The 19,656-nt window shown below is 53.7% G+C and overlaps 1 protein-coding gene across 5 annotated transcripts in view; it reads right to left on the bottom strand.

Annotated features, from left to right (window-relative positions):
- The window catches only part of NFATC2 (nuclear factor of activated T cells 2), a 164,544-nt gene that overhangs the window by 35,741 nt on the left and 109,147 nt on the right, over window positions 1-19,656 (bottom strand). For all 5 annotated transcript variants that reach the window (XM_027558259.1, XM_027558257.1, XM_027558258.1 and 2 more), the window contains exons 7-9: window positions 12,713-12,768; window positions 11,951-12,077; window positions 9,986-10,675 (exon numbers count right to left, since the gene is read on the bottom strand). In XM_027558259.1, the coding sequence (XP_027414060.1) occupies window positions 9,986-10,675; window positions 11,951-12,077; window positions 12,713-12,768 (873 nt within the window). The remainder of the gene's footprint in view (window positions 1-9,985; window positions 10,676-11,950; window positions 12,078-12,712; window positions 12,769-19,656) is intronic.

The following is a 19,656-nucleotide window of genomic DNA, read 5'->3' as shown; positions in this document are numbered from 1 at the left end:
TCACAAGTACAGTCCTGCACGGAATGACGTTACAATAATCACCCAGTTGCTCATGACCCTGAAACAAGCCACGTCTCCAGCCTGCCCGGCACTTACACTGAGGGAGGAAGTGAGCCCTAGCAACTTCTGCAGGCTGTGCCAGGAAGAACGAAAGGCTAGAAGAGCCTTGGAAAAAAAGGTCTGGATGCTCACCTCCTCGTATATCTTGCTTAACTGATCACCTTACTCCTTCACCAGGACGTTCACCTGTTACCACCAGACCACAACCTCATCCTGAAGGTGGAAACGGAACGCAGTGCAGCTAAAACTGGGGGTTTTGGTGGCTGACTGGGGGGCCCTCGGATGACACCAAATAATATCCTTGGTCCTCCTTCTGGGGCCCTGCCTGCTCTTTGTGGGTCAGAGGCTGCTCTGGAATGCGGGCTGAGTGGACAGCAAGTCTGAGAATAGGCTTTCTTGTGGTTTGGTAGCATCTGACCTCAAAATGCAAGAGCACATTCCTTTGAAAACATCTGCTTTGCAGAATCTCAAAAAGATGGCTGAGCACTTCTGGGTCTGGAGTCAGCTGGAAGGTGGCCTCTTGAATTTTCATAAGCCAGCAATGCAAAGTACACGTTGATTTGGGATGAAAGGACAGCTAAGTGCCACAGCTAGAAGCTAGAGGTTCTCACAAAGTGAGGAAACATCAGGAGGGGCAAAATAAAGGTGCCCTTGGGACAGCAGCCTCTCCCGGGGGAGAGGGAGGCAGACGCGCCACTGGCTCCGTGATCGGCGACCGCGAGTTCTCACAAATTCTGTGGGCTTGTCTCTCTGTGGTCGTTCAGTCCCTAAGTCACGTCCGACTCTGCGACCCCACGGACTGCAGCACTCCGGGCGTCCCTGCCTGTCACTGTCTCCTGGAGTTTGTTCAAACTCGTGCCATTGAGTAGGTGATGCCATCCAACTGTCTCATCTCTGTCACCCTCTTCTCCTCCTGCCCTCAATCTTTCCCAGCAACGGGGTCTTTTCCAATAAGTTGGCTCTTCGCATCAGGTGGCCAAAGTATTGGAGCTTCAGGGTTGAATATTCATCGGAAGGGCTTCTCTCCAGGCAAGTTTTGTGGACTTCGGGCCTTTCCAGTGAGACTCTGAATTCCCTCTGCTGAATTAACGGGAAGTAGCCCAGCGGGGTGACAAGGACCCAGGCTGAGAGTCAGCCTCGGAGCTCTTCTCCAGAGTCAGCTCTGCCCTCCTCCTATGTCTGTCTTCGTCAGGTCGGGCGGCCAGAACAAAATAGTCACTTGGGGGCTGATAAACACAAATATTTGTTTCTCACTGTTCCAGAGGTTGCGAAGTCCGAGATCAAAGTGCCGGCAGATACAGCCTACTTCCTCCAAGACGACTGCTTTCTCATCCCCGCCTCACAGGGCGGAAGGGAACTAGAGGTCTCTTCTCTAAGGGCAGCAACCCCGGTCATGGGGCTCCGTCCTCGGGACCTCAGCACTTCCCAAAGGGCCCATGGCCTAAAGCCATCACACCGGGGGATACGCTTTAACTTATAAGCTGAGGCGACACAAACACGGAGACCGTAGCAATGGCCCAGAATCGATGATGGTGGTGGCAGAAACGAATATGAACCACTGAGCACCCCACGCACACATACGGGTCAGAGTGCTTTCCTTACAGGGATGCTGCCGTTTCCATGCCCGTGGTCACCCTGAGAGTCGGGGGCCACTGTCATCAGCCTGAGGTCACAAAGGAGGAAAGCGCTGAGGCCAGCCTGAGAGCCAGGAAGACAATTCCAGAAGCTCTACAGCCAGAGGCCCCGAGTCAAAGCTGGACCCTCAGAGCAGACATCCCATTCCTGAGAGCAGGCCCCCGACACGCCCGCCCGTTCCCCGTGTGACGGGTGCCTAAGTGCTGCCTGCAACAGCGAGAGACGCTCATTCCCGACTGCGGGGGCCTGTGGCGTGTTTTGCTCCCTTTGGTAGAACCAAGGGGGAAATGAAGAAGATATATCTGCTTGTGCTCACGACTACAAACAGAAACCACAGCAGGCATTCCCAATTGGGACGATACATCCCCAAGGGCGAGGATGATCTTATATATTACGATGGTCTGTGGCCCCGCAAAGGGCCTGGTACTGGGATTGACAGTTCATGGGGGTGGTGATTAGGAAAAAAATTATTTTAAAAGGAGCCTAAGTGGAAAGGGTGGCATTAGTGATTAAACAAACAAAACAGAACCAAGAAACACTACTCTAGAAGGCTTGAGAAAACTGGTGTCAAGGAGCAGGGCAAAAATGGGAGGAAGGCGTCACTGGCTATCTTTTTGTATTGTTTTTTTTCAAGCATGCGGACATACTGCCTTTATAAAATACAGATATCTTTTAATGAACTTTAAAAAAGACGGCTGACCAAAGCTTTCAGCAGAAGCCTGGACTCTGTTGGTGCCCACAAAAGGCGTGTGAATTCAACCTGGTCTTGGTGCTTTCTGGTGCCCTGCCCAGCCCCACGCTACAACACCCAGGTCACACTCTCCACGGTGCCATCAGCCAGGCAAGCACTGTGCTCGGTTCTCATCAGAGCAGAGGATCCCTGCATGTCGGCCTCTGTCAGCGCCACCGCCCCCAGGGAGGCTGCCTGGAAGCCCAGCCCTCCCGGGCCAACGCAGCGGCCGGACGCACGGCCGTCGTCAGCGGCAGGCAGGCTGTTGTGGGCTTCGCCCGCCTCTCCAAACACGAGCTGCTTTGTGACAGCCTTGCCGTGGGCCCTGAGCAGCCCCAGTGAAAGCCCCCCGACCTGCCGGACAAAGCCGTGCCAGGCAGGTGTGCTTCCCCACTTCCCACACGCTGGAGGGTGTGCCTGTCTGTCCGTCCACTCTTCCCTGGCCTGGTTCTCACGCTCTGGCACACTGAGCCTCTGGGTAAAAGGCTGGGACCCTCTGCCAATGGCACAGCAAGCAGAACTTGGGCCTGATGTTCACGCTCCACCGGGCACGCAGCTGGCCCTGGGCCCAGGGCATTGGCCCCTTGTGTGGGAAGATGGCCCATGGCCCCGGAGAGAAGCTTGGGAAGGGAACCATGAGCCCGAGTCCTGGGGCTCTGTCCCCCCTACTCCAGCCCACGTGGAAGAGACAGGGCATAAGGGCACATGGGCTCATCGCCAAAGACCAGAATAGCTGATTTTTACTCTCTTACGCAGACGTATGGTAAAAATTTTGAACCCTGTCCTCCAAGAAGTCAATTAAATTCAGAAACAAAAAGAGCAGCTAACATTTATTGGGGAGTTCTTTGGGCAAAGCCCTGTTCCTAAGATATGACGCACCTTATCTCAATACACTCTCACCACCACCTTATGAGGGAGGAGCTGGGGTCGTGCCCATTCCATGGATGGGGAAACTGAGGCACAGCAAGGCCACAAGTAAGTACGAAGCCAATATTCAAAGCTCCATTCAACGTGTCTTACAGAGACATGGCAAGTAAGTCCTGAGAACCGAGAATAAGGGAAGCAGAAGATTCAAACAAGACCAAACGGAGGTCAGAGTGCTGAGGGCAGACTCCGGTCCTGAAAACACTTCGTGTGGCCGGCTGCACCTCTGGCTCAACGGCCTGGAAGCCCCAGGCAAGTACCTCCACGGAGGCTCACGCAAGGGTGGCCAGCTCCTTCCGGTGCACCCGTGCGGTGCCAAAGTTTCACGGAAAAGCTCCTGGGGGCTGCCTTGCCACCACGGGCCAGTCTGGGGCTCACTCTAACCTGTCCAGGTCTCTCCCGGGGCAGGAAGAGAGGGGCACCAGGGAACTGAACCTGAGCCGTGTGTGGCCCCCCGTGGACCCTCTGCTTCTGGGGGCCGGAAGGGCCACCCCCGAGAGTCACGGGTCGGCGCCTTCTCTGGGGCTTTTCCCTACCCTTTGTCCACATGGAGGATTCTCATCGAACAAAAAAGGTCAGAGCATTAAAGGGACCCAAATAAAGGCAAGGTTGCAGAAGGCACCTCAAGAAACCTGAAGGGAAGCACGCTATCAGGATGCCCACTGTCACTATTACGGGAGCGAATGATAACTGCTGGACGTCTCTTAGGAACCGTATTTACAAGCGCAGACCTTAATGTGTGTTTGGCAGCCCTGAGTATCTGAGCAGGTCAGAGCTCCTATACCCACACAGCCTGCTGCTCCTGGGTCTGAGTCCCCCGTAACCGGGTCTCTTCATCAGAAATGAGAGCCGGTCCCAGAGTCAGAAGATGCAAAGTGAACTACCCTTCAAACCACTCCACACGACCCCCTGCACCGCAGTGGGCATCGAAACTCGTATGACCACTTTGAAAACCATCTGGCAAGGGCTCCACTCCTGACCGTCTGTGTGGATGGCCAAAGAAGAGTTCGAGAGTGTTCACACGGCTTCTCCATGAAATGAGGAGCAACCCAGTCCTCTCTATCAATAGCAACATGGACACAGAGGCTGCAGAAAATTCCCTCCACGGACAACAGAATGAATGAACCTCAGCTACACCCAGGATTGCTGGATCTCGCAAGCTACTGGTGGTGGAAGGAAGCCAGACACAGGAGAGCGTGGCTGCATGACTTCTGTTTCTGCAAGAAGGCAAAACGAACTCCCAGGGCTGGAAGGCAGGGCAACTGCCGTGGGGGCTCCTGGGGTCCTAACCAGATGCTGCGTCCTGCATGGCCCAGGTGGTAACTGCACGGCAGTCCACCTGGTGAGACTCAGCACACACCACTAATTTCTAAGTGTGCCTGCATTTCAGTGTGTAGAAATAATCAAACTTACTTAACGTATTTCAAGAAACGATTTTTTAGTTCCTATGAAGAATAGAAAAGTAGATCCACAACCAAACTGGTCCGTGCTCTTCTGACATGTATAAACACACACACCATCTGCCATCCTTAAGAGCCAACGGCAGAGGCTCTGGTCATCACTGAGACCTCATCCTTCTCCCTAGACAAGGGGACGGAGGATCTCCTTTGAATCCCGAGCCTCCCCACCGTCCCTGGCATTCTTGTCTGCGGCAGCGTCTCGAGGCTGCCGGCGCAGGCTCGCCACCCTGAGCCCATGACGGGACGGCGAACCCGCAGCTCTTTGGAGACCATGTCACCAGCGGGACCCTGCAGACTCTCCTCCAAGGCCCCGCTTCCCGGAGCCTCTCCCGCCCACCTGCCCCCCACACGTGCACACACTGCCGACCTGCCCCAGGCAGGCGCCCTGGGGGTGCACATGCAGCAGCCCCTCAGTCCTGGGCAGGGGACGGGTCAGAACTCCCTGTAAACTCACCGCACTCTGGCAGTGCAAGTTCTGTCTCCAACTAGCGCACTGAGGACAGGACTCGCAAGGCAGCGTTCCATCAAACGTGCCATCCCCCTGCCCCTGCGCGCTCCCCCACAGCACTGGCCACGGGGCTCACTGCCTTTGTCTCGGGGTTTGTCTAAAAGGAAGCAAAGCCCTTGTTTTCCATCTCTCGCCTCCCTACTGTCCACTGTCCAAAGGCAGCCAGTGACGGCCTCAGAAGGGAAATCAATTCACGGTGCCCTCTTGACGAAAACCCACCAAGAGTAGTAGCCCACGCCTCGGAGCTCACGGCCTCCCGCCTGCTGACTCTGCCTCCTGAAACTCCTTCCCTCGGATCGTCCCTGAAGCCCACCTCTCAGGGCCAGCCTCGCTGTACCACCCCCAGCCAGCCACACTCTGGCTTCTGACCTTGTGTGCGTTCCCTCGTGGCTTTCTACCGCCGTCTGCAAGACGCCTGTCTGTTACCTCCTGTGCTAACATCTGCCTCTTTTACCCGGAAGACACCCCACGAGAGCAAGGACTTTTGACTTGTCACTAGCGCATCCCTGAGTCCCAGGACTGTGCCTGGTACAGGGAAAGAAAGAAAGTGAAGTCGCTCAGTCAGGTCCGACTCTTGCAACCCCATGGATTGCAAGCCTGCCAGCCTCCTCCATCCGTGGGATTTTCCAGGCAAGGATTCTGGAGTGGGTTGCCATTTCCTTCTCCAGGGGATCTTCCTGACCCAGGGACTGAACCCAGGTCTCCTGCACTGCAGGCAGACTCGACCATCTGAGCCACCAGGGTACAGAGAAGGTGACCAGTTAAATCAAGATGGAGGAGAGGGGAGAGGAAGTCAGGAGAGGAGCCCGATGCGTGGGAGCGGGAAAGGAGGGAGGGAAGGATTTGCTCAGGGCTCTCAGGATCAGGCTACTGTTTTGAGCTGAAGGTATTTCCCAGGTATAGCCTGGGGCTTTAGAGCGAGAAGCCAGTTACAGAAGGGGACAAGGGGGACAGAGAGGGGGAAAAAAACTGAACGTGTATGCAAAGCACGCATTTCAGAAGAACTGTGAAAGCAAGCCTGGGTCCAGGCAGGCACACAGCAGAGGAGTGAGGATACACTGGCCCTGGAATATCACTTATTTTGCTAGCTCAGAAAGAGACTTTTGGAAAACGTCTCGAGTCCTTGGAGTGGAGAAAGCAGAAGCTGCATTTTGGAGTTCCAAGGGAAAAAAACAGGGGCCAAGACAGACAGCGTCTGTGTGCAGGAATGCAGCTTGGGAAGGAGAGCGGTGGGACCAGGTGGGACGCAGAGCAGACAGGCCGGGTTGTGAGCCAAGGGTCGGGGAGAGAGCGCCAAGGGCCGGGGCTTCCCGGGATCACAGCAGGGCGGCGTGGCCACTGCAAGGGTGACGCGTCTGCATTTGGACCCCAGTCCTCCGTGGTGACCCCTTCCCTTTCCAGCTGCGGAACCTTCCTTTGACCCTCAAAGCAAGTCAGCCCAGCTCTCACAAAATAACCAAAGAAAGTCAAGTCTGCCAAAATCCCAAGGCAGAGAGGAATGGCATCTGAGAAACAGCCCCCCATCCTCGCCCCTGGGAGCATCTTCTGCTGGAGTTTGGGCAGCCAGAGTATATTTTCTGGGGGGATCTCCACTGGGGAATTGATCAAAGGGATGGAAAAGGACCTAGCAGGCCTCCCAGACAGACTAGAGAGATGACCCCGGGATTTCCAGTTTACTGGTCAGGAAGAAATGCCAGAGAGCTGACCGGTCTGAACCCCACCTTCATGAAGTCAACGGCGAAGCCTGAGAACGTTCTGTGAGTACACCGGCCAGAAGGCGTCTGCGAGAGGGACCTCAAAGCCAGCAGCTGGCAGACGACGCTGTAGCCCTCTTCCTGGCGGCTACAGCGGTGGGGCAGGCTGGAGTCAGCCCTGAGCACACGACGGGCCACACGGGCGCCTTCCCGTTGAAGGGACCAGGGCTGGGCAGAGGCTTGGGGACACCACCAGTCAGGCGCAGAGCATCTCACCAGCGGCCCCAGGGCTGCATCTGGGGCCACACAGGTGGAGACCATCCCCTGCCCTATGCCCCGCTCTGGCCCCAGGAACATGAAGCCTGAACACAGCCCACGGGATGGGACAGGGCTGGCTCTGAACTCTGAGATGCCTCCGCGTTACTCTTCCTGACCGTCAGGGGAAAGGGGTCCCAGGCCCGCCAGGCTGTACAGCTGGAAGGGCTCTGTTCACACAGAGCATACTTGATGTGAGCAGCACCCCTGGAGTCGTACAGGTGATGGAGCAATTCTCTCTTGTTTTAGAAGCCAAGAGTGTCCACGAGGTCAGTAAGGGTTCTGAGAAGTCCAGCAGTCAACAAATGCTATGAAAACCTGGTTTTATCAAGTGTTTCTCCCCCTTTCCAGCCACAGAACCCTTGTTTCAGAGAACGCCTCCTAAGATTCCAGGGAACTGGGCTTACGGTTTCTTGTTTTAGTCTCTCAGTCATGTCCGACTCTTTTGCGACCCCATGGACTGTACCCTGCCGGGATCCTCTGTCTATGGGATTTCCCAGGCAAGAATACTGGAGAGGGCTGCCATTTCCTTCTCCAGGGCATCTTCCGGGACCAGGGTCTGAACCTGTGTCTCCTGCATTGGCAGGCGGATTCTTTACCACTGAGCCAGCAGGGAAGCCTGGGCTTACGGAGAGTGTACTTAAAAAAAGGCTCCACCCAGAGAAGCAGGTTCACTGTATTTGGTTTTCCAAGACAGCCCTAGAGCTGACTCGTGTTACTGACCCTCTGGGAGGCCATCCTCACTCTGACCTTGAACCTGCCTGTGTTCAGACAGACAGAGGCCCCAAAGGGTCTCCCACGCTCAGCTGCTTCCCCCTTAACACAAGCCTCTATCTGAGCAACAAGAGGTGCTCAGAGCTTACTAATGATCGTGGGTCCTGATGCATTACAGAGAACCAGCGACTGACCCCGTTCTCTTTCCAAGATGCTCGTGTTGGTCTGTGTGGTGGGATGACGGACAGGGTGGGAGGGGCCGGAACATTTCCTACTCCAGAGACCAAAGCAACGTGGGACAGAGTCAGGGGAGGACAGTTCCAGCCCCTGCTCCGGCATCACTTATTCATGGAGCGCCTCTGCCTGATCCAGCCCTGGGCAGACTCATGGAGAGCGGTCGGGTTACAGCCCACTCCATCATCTCAGTGGGGAAGGCGCTCCGCACCAGTGCAGTCTTCTACCCCTTTCAGCTAAGCATCGACGCTTGATCTTCGCCAGCCATTTCGGGTATACATTGTTTTGCGAATGGATGGCACCAGGGTCTCTCTCTCTAAAACAGAGCACAGTGCTCCTAACTCGATCTGCGTTTGAATGATCAGGACCAGTGAGCTCAGTGAGTAACTCAGCAGTACCGAGGTCACCTTTGTAAGGACTTGGGGCAGCCTGACTCTAAACTAAGAGGTTCTCAGTACCTTTGCTGGGTCCACTTGAGGGGAAGGTTTTGAAAGATAGTTTTTACTAGAGAGGGGACGTGGAAACTACAAAACATGGCGGATTGTCAAAACTTTGCATAAAGTAAAAGTCAACAGTCTCTGAGTGAGTGCCCTGCACTCACTGTGTCTGACACCTAGCACCTGGTCTTCATGATAACTATTGTGGCTATTTCGAAGCTTTCTGCCTTACTTCCTATGCCTTGGGTGCATTCCTGAGAGTAAATTTTCCTGAATAATTGACATTTCAGGGTGTCTCAGATGCTGTTGCCAGTCAAGGGCAAAGCTGGAGCTGCAGATGCCAGCCAGTGGGACAGGCTTTCCTTCTCACTGAGAAATCCAAGCCACCCGTTTCCTTCCTTCCCCAGGGGAAGGCCGCTCTGCCCACCCCGCCCTCTCTGCCCCTGCAGCGGCACCTGGCTGGTCCCAGGTGAGTCCTGTCCACACAGCTCACCCTCCCTCGCTGCGATCACAGACCCACGCCATCAACACTGCCACTCCCAACGAGCCTGCCCCCCCGCTGGGCCCTGCCACCCGACTCGGGCACCTAGAGACACAAAGCTGCCTCTGCATCTGTCCTTTGGCCCAACCAGCCCATCAGCTGGGCTCACCACAGCGGAAGCTCACTGTTTCCCCGCATCAATGCACGGCTCTGTTCCACGGGCACGTGGTGGAGCCCGCCTGCAGCCTGCCTGCGAGCCCCCATTCATGCGCCCTTTCCGAGGCAGCCACCCTTCAAGATCTCCCCTTCCCTCCACCCCACCCCCTCCCCTAAATACACAACAGAAGACTATATAGTGGGAGGTTTTTTTTTCCCTTTCTCTCCAGGAATAAAAGGTTAGCTTTCCTTCCTTTCTGTTGCCCTATCCTCGGTCTAAATTTGGCAGATGGAAAGAGAGTGGAAGCAGTTAAACGGACCCGGTTTGTGACCCGGAGCACACTCCTAGGGCCAGAAGTGCCCTCACTTGCTCTTTCTGTTGCCATGGTTTTAGGGGGGAGCAACTAAAACCCCTAATGCCCACCCCAAACTCCTGTTGGGCAATGATTCATGCACAGACTTGGGCGAGGCCTTAAAGATCATCTTATCCAATTCCCTTCATTTAAAGAGGGGGACACCGAGGCCCCAAACAGGTAAAGGAGGCTACCCAGGCCATACAGTCAGCTTGCTGGGGTGGGGGTGGGGGTTGGCTACAGGGCATGGAACTCAGGCGCAATGAGGAAGACGAGCCTCTTACCGTCATCCAAGTAGGTCTGGTCCAAGTTCTGCTCCTGTTTGATCGTCACGCCCGCGGGTAACACTTCCTTTTGGTCACTGACCGGGGGTCCGTTTTTGGCGGCTCTTTGGCTGGGGGCGTTCTGCTGCTGGATGACGGTGGGGTAGGAGCCAGGGCTCAGCCTCTGACCCTGACTGACAGGGGGCGGGCCGGGCCTGGCGGGGCCAGGCGCGAAGTTCTCGCAGTACACGATGTGCTGGAACTCCTGGTGGCTCCCGCAGCGCAGCGGCTGGTTGGTGGGCGAGTAGTGGATGACGGGCGAGGCCTGCTGGTTGGCCGGGCCGGAGTGCAGCAGCGCCGCGCCCTGGCCCTGCGAGCCGGCGTGCACCAGCACGGAGCGGTGGGCGTCCGCCAGCGCCAGCGGGCTGGCCATGAGGGCGGGCTGCTGGTAGCCCAGCAGCCCGGGGCTCAGGCTCTTGCTCCGCTGGTAGAGGACGGCCGCCGGGTTCTGCTGCTGGTAGCGCGCGTCGGGGGATGAGAGCCCCGAGCGGAACTGCTGGCAGGGAGCCATGGTGGCCACGAGGCAGGAGGGGGGCTCCGCCACCATCGGGTGCTGCGCGTAGTACGGCTGGCTCCCCAGGCCCCCGTGGGCGGGGCTGCAGATCAAGGCGGGGTCGTACTCATCAGTGGGCTCCGTCTTGATGGCTGGGACTGCGAGAAGAGAAGAGCACACCGGGCGGACCTCTTTTAGCGCCGCCGGGGGGCATGGAGGATGGGCAGACGGCGGTTGGAGCACAGCCTTGGGAGGCCAGACGGCCGGGATCAGAGATCTGGGCTCGGGCAAGAGGCTCCCCCTGTGCCACTGTCTTAGGTTAGAAGTTTGACCTTGGGTGATGGCCTTGAACTATAGGTCTTTCCGACGGCGGAAAGTGGCTGGGGGGTTGCCATCAGCCCTGGGACATGTGCTGTCTTTTCCCCCAGGGGGAGAGCTCCGACAAAAGCTTGATGTAAAATTATGCCTCCACCTCCTGCCTCTGCCCTGGCACCTCCCATCCCTTCCCTGCCTGCCGTCCTTCACCACACTCAGCATCCTCTGAAATGTCTGTGCACTCCATGTGCTCAGCTATATCTCAACCCGCCCCTCCCCCACTAGAATGTGAGCTCCTCCAAGAGAGGATTCTTCTTCTTGGTCTTTTTGTTCAATGCTGGGACCCCGGCACCCTGAATAGTTGTTAGTGGTTAGTTGTTAACTTGTGTCCGACTCTTTGGCAACCCCCTGGACTGTAGCCCGCTGGGCTCCTCTGTCCGTGGGATTTCCCAGGCAATGCTTGGGTTGCCATTTCCTTCTCCAGGGGACCTTCCCCACCCAGGGATCGAAGCTGGGTCTTCTGGATTGCAGGCAGATTCTTTACTGTGTGAGCCACAAGGGAAGCCCACCCTAAACAGTACCTGGCACTGAGTGGGCACTCAGATATTTTCTTGACAAAGGAATGAATGAAACATGGCTCTCGCTGCCTGTCTTGGGACCGCAGTGCTTGGTGGGAATGAGGCCTCCTGGCCTGGTGATCCACTCAGTAACTGTTTATCCACCAAGTGACCACCTACTGTGGGGTCCCTAAGGAGCTGGCTTTTAGGGCATATTCACTTTCTGCCTCTATTGTGATCAAATCTACGACAGAGAGAGGAGTCATCAACCTTGCCGTCTTCCAGTAAACAAGCCTACGTGTGCCCCATTCTTATTCTGCCCTTGCAAAGGAAAATACTAATAACAGTAGCTAATGTCGTTGATGTAGACGGTCCCAAGCACTTTACACACACTGGATTTCTACAGCTCTCATAAGGAAGGTGCCATCTGACAGAGGAGGAAGCTGAGGCTGAGACAGGGTGAGTCACTTGCCCAAAGCCGCCCAGCAGATCACAGGCGTCCTCACCCGCACACACAGCCGCCTCTTCACGCCCAAGGGGCCTCCAGAGAGAACTCCTTACCTGGATGGTAGGTAAAGTGCTGAGGCTGGCTTCGTTTTCTTTTCCCGTTGATGACGTAAAAGTTCACCTTCACCGAAGTCCGAATGTGCTTGTTCCGATACTCCGGAATCTCAACAAAAAGCATGTTCTGAAAGAAAGTTGTCAGTAATTTAACTGCAACCGCAAGTAAATTCCTATCCAAGGTCCTAAGCACAGTGAACCAGCCCATCTAAAAGGATGGTGGGCAGGGACACGCTGGGGGTGTGGGATTAACAGACGCACAGTACTCTGTATAAAACAAATAGGATTTGCTCTATAGCACAGGGAACTGTATTCAATCTCTTGCAATAATCTATAACGGAAAAGAATTTTAAAAATATGGATATATATGTATACACATACATAACCGAATCACTCTGCTGTGCACCCAAAACCAACAGCATATTGTGAACCAACTATAGTTCAATAAAAATAAAAAGACTCATGACATTTCCTGCAGGCTTACAGGCAAAATTCTAATTAAAGGGAACTTGACTTTTCAGCTGCAGCAAAGATGACTTACTACTTACTCTATCAAAGTATATTAAGATGTCACTGTTATAAATCAGAGGGTCTGATGCTCAGGAAACATGTAATTCACTCGTCAAGTCAATGCCCACTAAATGCCTATTTGGTCCAAAGCACTGGGATGTTGATGAAGGAAGGAGAAAAAAGAGGGAAAGAGAACACAAGGGTTGGGGGTGGACAGGACAGGTCATCCGGTCAGCGCGTGTGGGTGCTTACAGGCTGGCTCTTGTCTTTATCCACCGTGGCCTCCATCTCCCAAATTTGCTGCCCATCTGGAAAAATTTAGAAATGACAGACTTTGAAGGAATTCTTAGCAACTGAAGATTTAAGACAAAAACTCACCGACTTATACTGATCTTGGCTTCTAGGTTAGATCATTTCAGTCAAGTACACCTGTATGTGTGCACTAGGTATGCACGTATGTATATACACGTATTTTTATTTCTATAAACACATATTTCTTTTTGCAAAGAGAAGGCACATGGACAATGGAAAACTGGGCAACGCTACAAAACCAGGGAAAAAATAGAAATTGTCCATCATCCCAAAACCATTATCTTTTTTCTCTATATTTAAATATCTACATCTTTCTTTAAAATACAAAGATTGTTATACGCTTTACTTTATAATAAGCTTTGTTCAACCAAAGGCTATTTCCAAAATGCTCTGCATATGCCAAGACTGTCGCAGGGGCCCCATTACAGACCCACGGCTGTCCCAGACATGACTTCTCCATCGTCTGAGAACACAGGTGGCTTGCATATTCTGTCCTCAGAGGTTTAAACAATGTCCTGGCTCGTGAGGCCTTGGAGAGGGAGGGAACACAGGCGCCCACCCTCCACCTTTTAGTCAACAGACAGCCTGGCTCTCACGTGACCCGTCACAACAGGCATGGAGAGGTTTCAGTGGTAAACCCTCCTTCCCTGAAGCAGGGCTCTGGCTCCCCAGTTTGGGGCCAACAAGTTGGGCCAAACAAAACTCTGCATTTGCAAATAATAGATTTCTTTTGTTGACCACCTACATTGGCCAGTGGGCAGTTTGGGGCTAAAACAAATCATTTCCACAAGTGTTTCCAGGGTGTTTTGTGAAGCACTGGCTCTGAAGAATATTAAATGGGTTTATGAGAAAGGAAAGCAAGCTCTACCAGCTAGTAAGCATTTGGCAAAAGCAGAGTCAGGCAAGTGAATTTCTTCACTGCAGGACTGCTCAGAGCCTTTAATCTGCTCAGGTATAGCATTACCTCTCCAAGGTGGGCTGGGTATGTATTGTGTCCCGACATTTGGCCAAAGGACGACCCCCACCCCCTTTGCAAGCATGGTGATTAGCAGCTTCTGTGATAGGTCAGATTTGAACCATGTCGTCTTGGACCAGCAGGTTTACCCAAAGAAACTGAGTTTCCAGGCATTATTTCAACTTGTAGAGGACATATTTCCCAACATAATAAGTAATAAAAAGTCGTGATTGCCACCAAAGCTGATGCAATCGAGATGACCTGCAGGAAGAACAAGCACTAAGCCGGTTGGAGCCGTCTCCAACAAGTCAGCCTGCGTGTCCTGGCCTTGCAGTTCCTGAAATGACGAGGGGAGACACAGGTTTACGCCCAAAGGGAAGAGATCTCTGCGGAGGGGAGCAAGTTAAGAGTTGCCACTGCCTCACCAACACCCACCACATGGCAGGTGTCTAGTAAACATTTCATGTCTGAATGTACAAAAGTGTCAGCAGCTCCAAAGGCTGCTGACAGGAGCAGGGGAAAAACCAGGAGCTGACATCAGCCGCTGCTCAAAAGGAAGCAAGGGAGAACAGATGGACAGATGTCAAGGAATCTGAAGTCAAATCATCGAGACAGGGTACGTCCGGTGTGTGAAACCCCGGATAGAGCTCTTCTGAGAAAATCCTCACTTTTTAAAATCAAAGACAGGTCACAGGTCATTGAAGAGACATGTGTCCGCCTCTCAGAAGGCAGTTTGAGCTAAGCACAGGTCCTCATCAAAAACCACATCCCCACTAGCTGCAGTGTGAGCTATGTCAGAAGATCAAGTAACAAATTAATCCAAGAAAGGGACGATGCTGATGTCTGGTGCCTCGCTCTCCTCCTCAGCCTCTCCCTGGCTGAACTGAGCTCTTCCATCACGTAGCTGCAGATTCCCGAGCCCATGCAGCCCCTCCGCCAAGTTAATGGGGGTAGGTGGGTATTGGCGGTGGCTTGGCCTTCAAGACTCAGCTGAAGTCCCCTGTTCTAGACCAAGTTTATCCCCTCTGGGTACCCTCACCATCACCTGTCCTACAGGACACCCTCAGGGGCCATGACTTCATTTCATGCCTCAGGATTCAGTCATTTGTTGACATGATCAGAGTTTATTACATCACTGCAGTAAGTAACAGTTATAATCTAAGTGGTGGCTGAAGCAGCAAAGTGCTTCTTCAAGGAAAATAGAGGTCTGTGGGATGGAAACAACCCAAGTGACCATCAGTGGATAAAGGGAAAAACAAAATGTGCTCTATACATACAGTATGAATGTGAGACTTGGACCATAAAGAAAGCTGGAGGTTGAGATGGTTGGGTGGCAGCACCAAATCAGTGGACATGAGTTTGAGCAAGCTCCGGGAGTTGGTGATGGACAGGGAGGCCTGGCGTGTTGCAGTCCGTGGGGTGGCAAAGAATTGATGCTTTTGAACTGTGGTGTTGGAGAAGACTCTTGAGAGTTCCTGGGATGGCAAGGAGATCCAACCAGTCCATCCTAAAGGAAATCAGTCCTGAATATTCATTGGGAGGACTGATGCTGAAGCTGAAGCTCCAATACTTTGGCCACCTGATACAAAGAACTGACTCACTGCAAAAGACCCTGATGCTGGCAAAGACTGAAGGGAGGAGGAGAAGGGGGCGATGGAGGATGAGATGGTTGGGTGGCAGCACTGAATCAGTGGACATGAGTTTGAGCAAGCTCCGGGAGTTGGTGATGGACAGGGAGGCCTGGCGTGTTGCAGTCCGTGGGGTGGCAACGAGTCAGACATGACTGAGTGACTGAACTGAACTGATACATACAGTGGAATATTATTTAGCCTTAAAGGGGGAGCAAATTTTGATATGTGCTATAAGCACAGACCTTAAAAACATTATTAAATACACCAGGCACAGAAGGACAAAGATGGTTTGATCCCACTCATATGAGGCACACAGAATAGGGCAATTCAGAGAGACAGAAAAGGGGCTGCCAGTTCCCAGGGGCTGGGGGAGGAGGGAGGTGTCATTTAACAGGCACAGATCTCCTGTTCCAGAAACGGGAAATGTCCTGAAAACAGCGCTGTTACACAGCACTGTGGCTGCACCTCCATACTTCTGAATGACACGCCTGCACACGGTTAGAACGACCAGTGTTATGCTGTGTGTGGTTTGTATAGTCAGTCGTGCCTGACTCTTTGAGACCCCGTGCACTGTGGCATGCCAGGCTCCTCTGTCCATGGGATTCTCTAGGCAAAAATATTGGAACGGGTTGCCATTCCCTTCTCCAGGAGATCTTTCCGACCCAGGGATGAAACTGGGTTTCTCCCGCTCTGCAGGCAGGTTCTTTACGGTCTGAGCCACCTGGAAGCCCAGCGTACACTTTACCACAGCTCTCTCTGTTTTTTAAAGCCAACTGGCCTACAGAATGGCTTAGTGACTTTTTAACTAGCTACTGCCATTTCAAGATGAAATTTCAGCTAAAAAACGAAGATTTTGCTCTTGAAAAAATAATTCCGACAGGTGGCACGGTGCCTGATTTTTCTTTCCTTTCAAATATGGGTCTTTCCACCATTATTTCCATTTTTTTAAGGCCCCAAAGGCAGTTTTAGACATTTGGCCTGGCTGCCTGAATGGAGGGCGGGGACACGCTCCCAGAGAGCAGGGCCACACCGCCGACTTGTTCTCTGCTTTCTCCCGGGACGACATGTCTGGCGCTTAATAGATGCTCCACAAACACAGGTGGACTAAATGCACAAACTGACCTCAGGATTCCCCGGCACTCAGCCCATTGCCAGAGCTCAGGAAACGGCCGGCTACTGGCCACTCTGCAAAAAGACCCCACGAAGCAAAATCACCGCCTGTCTGTGAAGAGTCCTTTGAGGGAACTGACTGCAGGAGCCTGGCATTACAGGTGCAGACAAGGAGTCAAACTCAACCCGAGCCACTCAGCCCGAGTTCTAGATAATTCTAGGTAATCCACTCCGGGTTGCTACCCTAGGTCCGGGACTCGGAAAACCTGCCCAGAACAGAAGAGGCTCGAGAAGACCAAGTCTGCTTCTACTGCTCTGGGCTGAGATGAAATAAAGGACTTCGGTCTCTCGAGCAGATGTTCGGGCAAACTTCCCCTGTCCTAAATTAAGAGGGGCTGGCAGCCAGCACAAAATAGGCTCTTCCAAGTCTTTACTCAGAGGCTAAAAGAGCCAGCTCCTTCGGGCAAAGAGGTTGGGTCTACAGAAGCCTGAGCAAGACTCTGTAAGAGAAACAATGGGGTGGGAAGCACACGGCTCAAGAAATATCCCAGCCTTTGCTCTAACTTGGCGCCGCCGCCAGGAGAACACTCGGCCCCGTGGCCAGTGGGTCTGTGGGTGGATGGTCCCGTGCAGCTCTTGCAGGCAGCTCTTGAACCCCCTGATGGAGCAGCACATCCGGAAGCAGCAAGCAGGCCGGGCTGGAGTCTCCGCAGTCAGCCTCGTGTCAACGGTGGGCTCACGTCAGCACCCCCTCAGAAAGGAGCACACTCCCAGAAGAAGGGAAGCAAGCCCGTCCTCACTGGGGCCCGTGAGCGTGCCACTGGGCTCCAAGCGAACCGGGAGGAAATCAAAGTGTCAGTTTGGGTTAGGAAACGGCTTGTGATGCTTCCCAGGCCTGGCTCTGCTTTTTAAAATTAGCTCCCTTCTCCATGAAGATGGCTGAAGTCATTTGGGTCTGCTCTTTACGATTGCTTAACTAGCAGAAAAACTCACGCTCCCTGGATGCAAGGGCTTAATGAGCTGAGCAGATGCGGGGTTGGGGGGGGCGGTCAGGAATGGCCCCTTAGGATTTCATCCACCCAGAATGGTACCACTGGGCTCCTCAGGTGGCTCAGTGGTAAAGATCTGCCTGCCAACGCAGGAGACGCAAGTTCGATCCCTAGGTCGGGAAGATCCCCTGGAGAAGGAAATGGCAACACACTCCAGTATTCTTGCTGGGAAATCCCATGGACGGAGGAGCCTGGGAGGGCTACAGTCCTCAGGGTCGCAGAGTCAGCCACGACTGAGTGGACTGAACAACAGAAATGGTGCCACTGCCCTCGATGGGTCTCCTGAGAGCTGGCAAAGAAGAGCCTGATTCCTACACCTCCCGTCTTTCCTTCCGCCTCCCCACATCCTTGGTAGGCTTACCCCATCTGCCGTGTCCCCATCTGCACAACTGCAGGGACGGCTCCATCACCCCGCCTCCACCCCGAGCTCATTCTCCGTGCAGATTGCCAAAGCAATCTTAAAAATGTAAATTTGATCATGACATCTCCCTGCTTAAAAGCCTCCAACAGCTACTCGCTTCTGGAAGGAAATGCAAACTCCTCGCCACATCCACACGGCCCAGCCTGACCTGGCCCCTGCCCCCCATGACCTCTCCAGGCTTGACTGGTGTCGCACTCGCCTTCGCCCTGCACCAGCCCCCTGGGTCTGGTTTCAGTTCCCCAAACACCCCAGGCTCAGCCCCACGCTGGGACCCTGGCCCGGGGCAGTTCCTCTTGCCTGGACACTCTTCCGAGCACCCATCTGGCTCCCTCTTTCCCGCCTTTAGGGCTCCGTGCAAAGGCATGTCCTCAGGGAAGCCCTCCCTGACTACACAGCCCATGCTTGCCAGATATAAGAAACAAAACACAGACTGTGGACTTAAATGTGAATCTCAGCAAGCAAGGAATACTTTTTAAACTACCGGTATGTCCCAAGCTCTGTGCCACTGCGTGGGACACACTCATATTAAGAAATCTGGATTCAAGTTAGCATCCTGTATTTTTCTCTTAACCTCCAGACCCTTTGGTCTTGCTCCTAGGACCAGTTCCCCTGTCCTCACAGCACTCATCCGATCTCAAAGTGACCTCCTTGTAGGCAAGTCTGAAACTAGCCATGCCCTGAGGGCAGGGATCTCCTTGGTCATATGCCCCCAGGGCCTGGCACAGAACCTGTGCACACTAGGTTTCTAATAAATATCTAGGGAGTAGCCACGGAAATCCCGGGGGCTGCGTGCATGGAGGAGCGAGGCCAGAAGAGCATCAGCACGTCATCTGCATAGACGCCAGACTTCAGCTCAGCTTTCATCCCAGCCCAGGGGCACCTCTCCTCAGCGATGGGCCGTCATCCCGAGGTGTCCTCCACCAGCCCCCACAGTCACTCAGGGAGCCAGGAAGTTGGGGTGTGGGGCCCAGCCTTCCTCTGACGTGTGCTGTCAACTCAAGGAAGTCTGCCCACCCCCCTCGGTGAGCTGGCTTCCCATCTGTGAGAGGGGGTAGGCGGCGGGACGTTCCTCAGTTTCCCTCCATCGCATCGGGCATGACAGCAGGGTCTGATGGCTGGGAGCTGAGAGGAGGGGAAAGGCTTGCCTGTGCCAGGAAGGACCCTTCTCCCAGACGAGAAACCAACCTGGGCCTTACTCGTTCAGGTAAGTAAATCGAGCTCTCAGAGGACACGTGGACAGTCAGCTGAAGTCTTCTGGGCGCCTACCATGGCCCAGCACTTTCAGACCCTTGAGCTCCTTTTACGGCCCAAATACCACCAAACCCCCTTTTACAGATGGGGAAACCAAGTCCCAAAGCACAAAAGATGAGGTCTATCCAGGCTTCAAGCCAAATCTGCCGGACGATCCAAAATTCAGCCTGCTTACCCTTAAACACATAGCACTCCTACTGTTTTTAAAAGTACGCAACCAAAACCGTAGGAAAAAAAATAACGCAAGAGGGTGTCAAACAGTTCGTTAATAAAAGATATGATTTTCTCGACGGGGGTGGAAATTCCATCCTGCTAATTGCAAATTACAGAAAGTCTGTTGGCGCCAAGAACAATTCCTGATGGTGAAAACACCAGGGCCCATGTTAATCAGAAAACTCATGTCCTCTTTTTAAGACACTGAAATACCAGGATCCTTTTTCAAAGTCTGTTCTTGCATACAAGAGGAC

The sequence above is a fragment of the Bos indicus x Bos taurus genome, chromosome 13, assembly GCF_003369695.1.
Source record: "Bos indicus x Bos taurus breed Angus x Brahman F1 hybrid chromosome 13, Bos_hybrid_MaternalHap_v2.0, whole genome shotgun sequence".
Taxonomy (NCBI): domain Eukaryota; kingdom Metazoa; phylum Chordata; class Mammalia; order Artiodactyla; family Bovidae; genus Bos; species Bos indicus x Bos taurus.
This window is presented reverse-complemented; position numbering and strand designations above follow the sequence as displayed.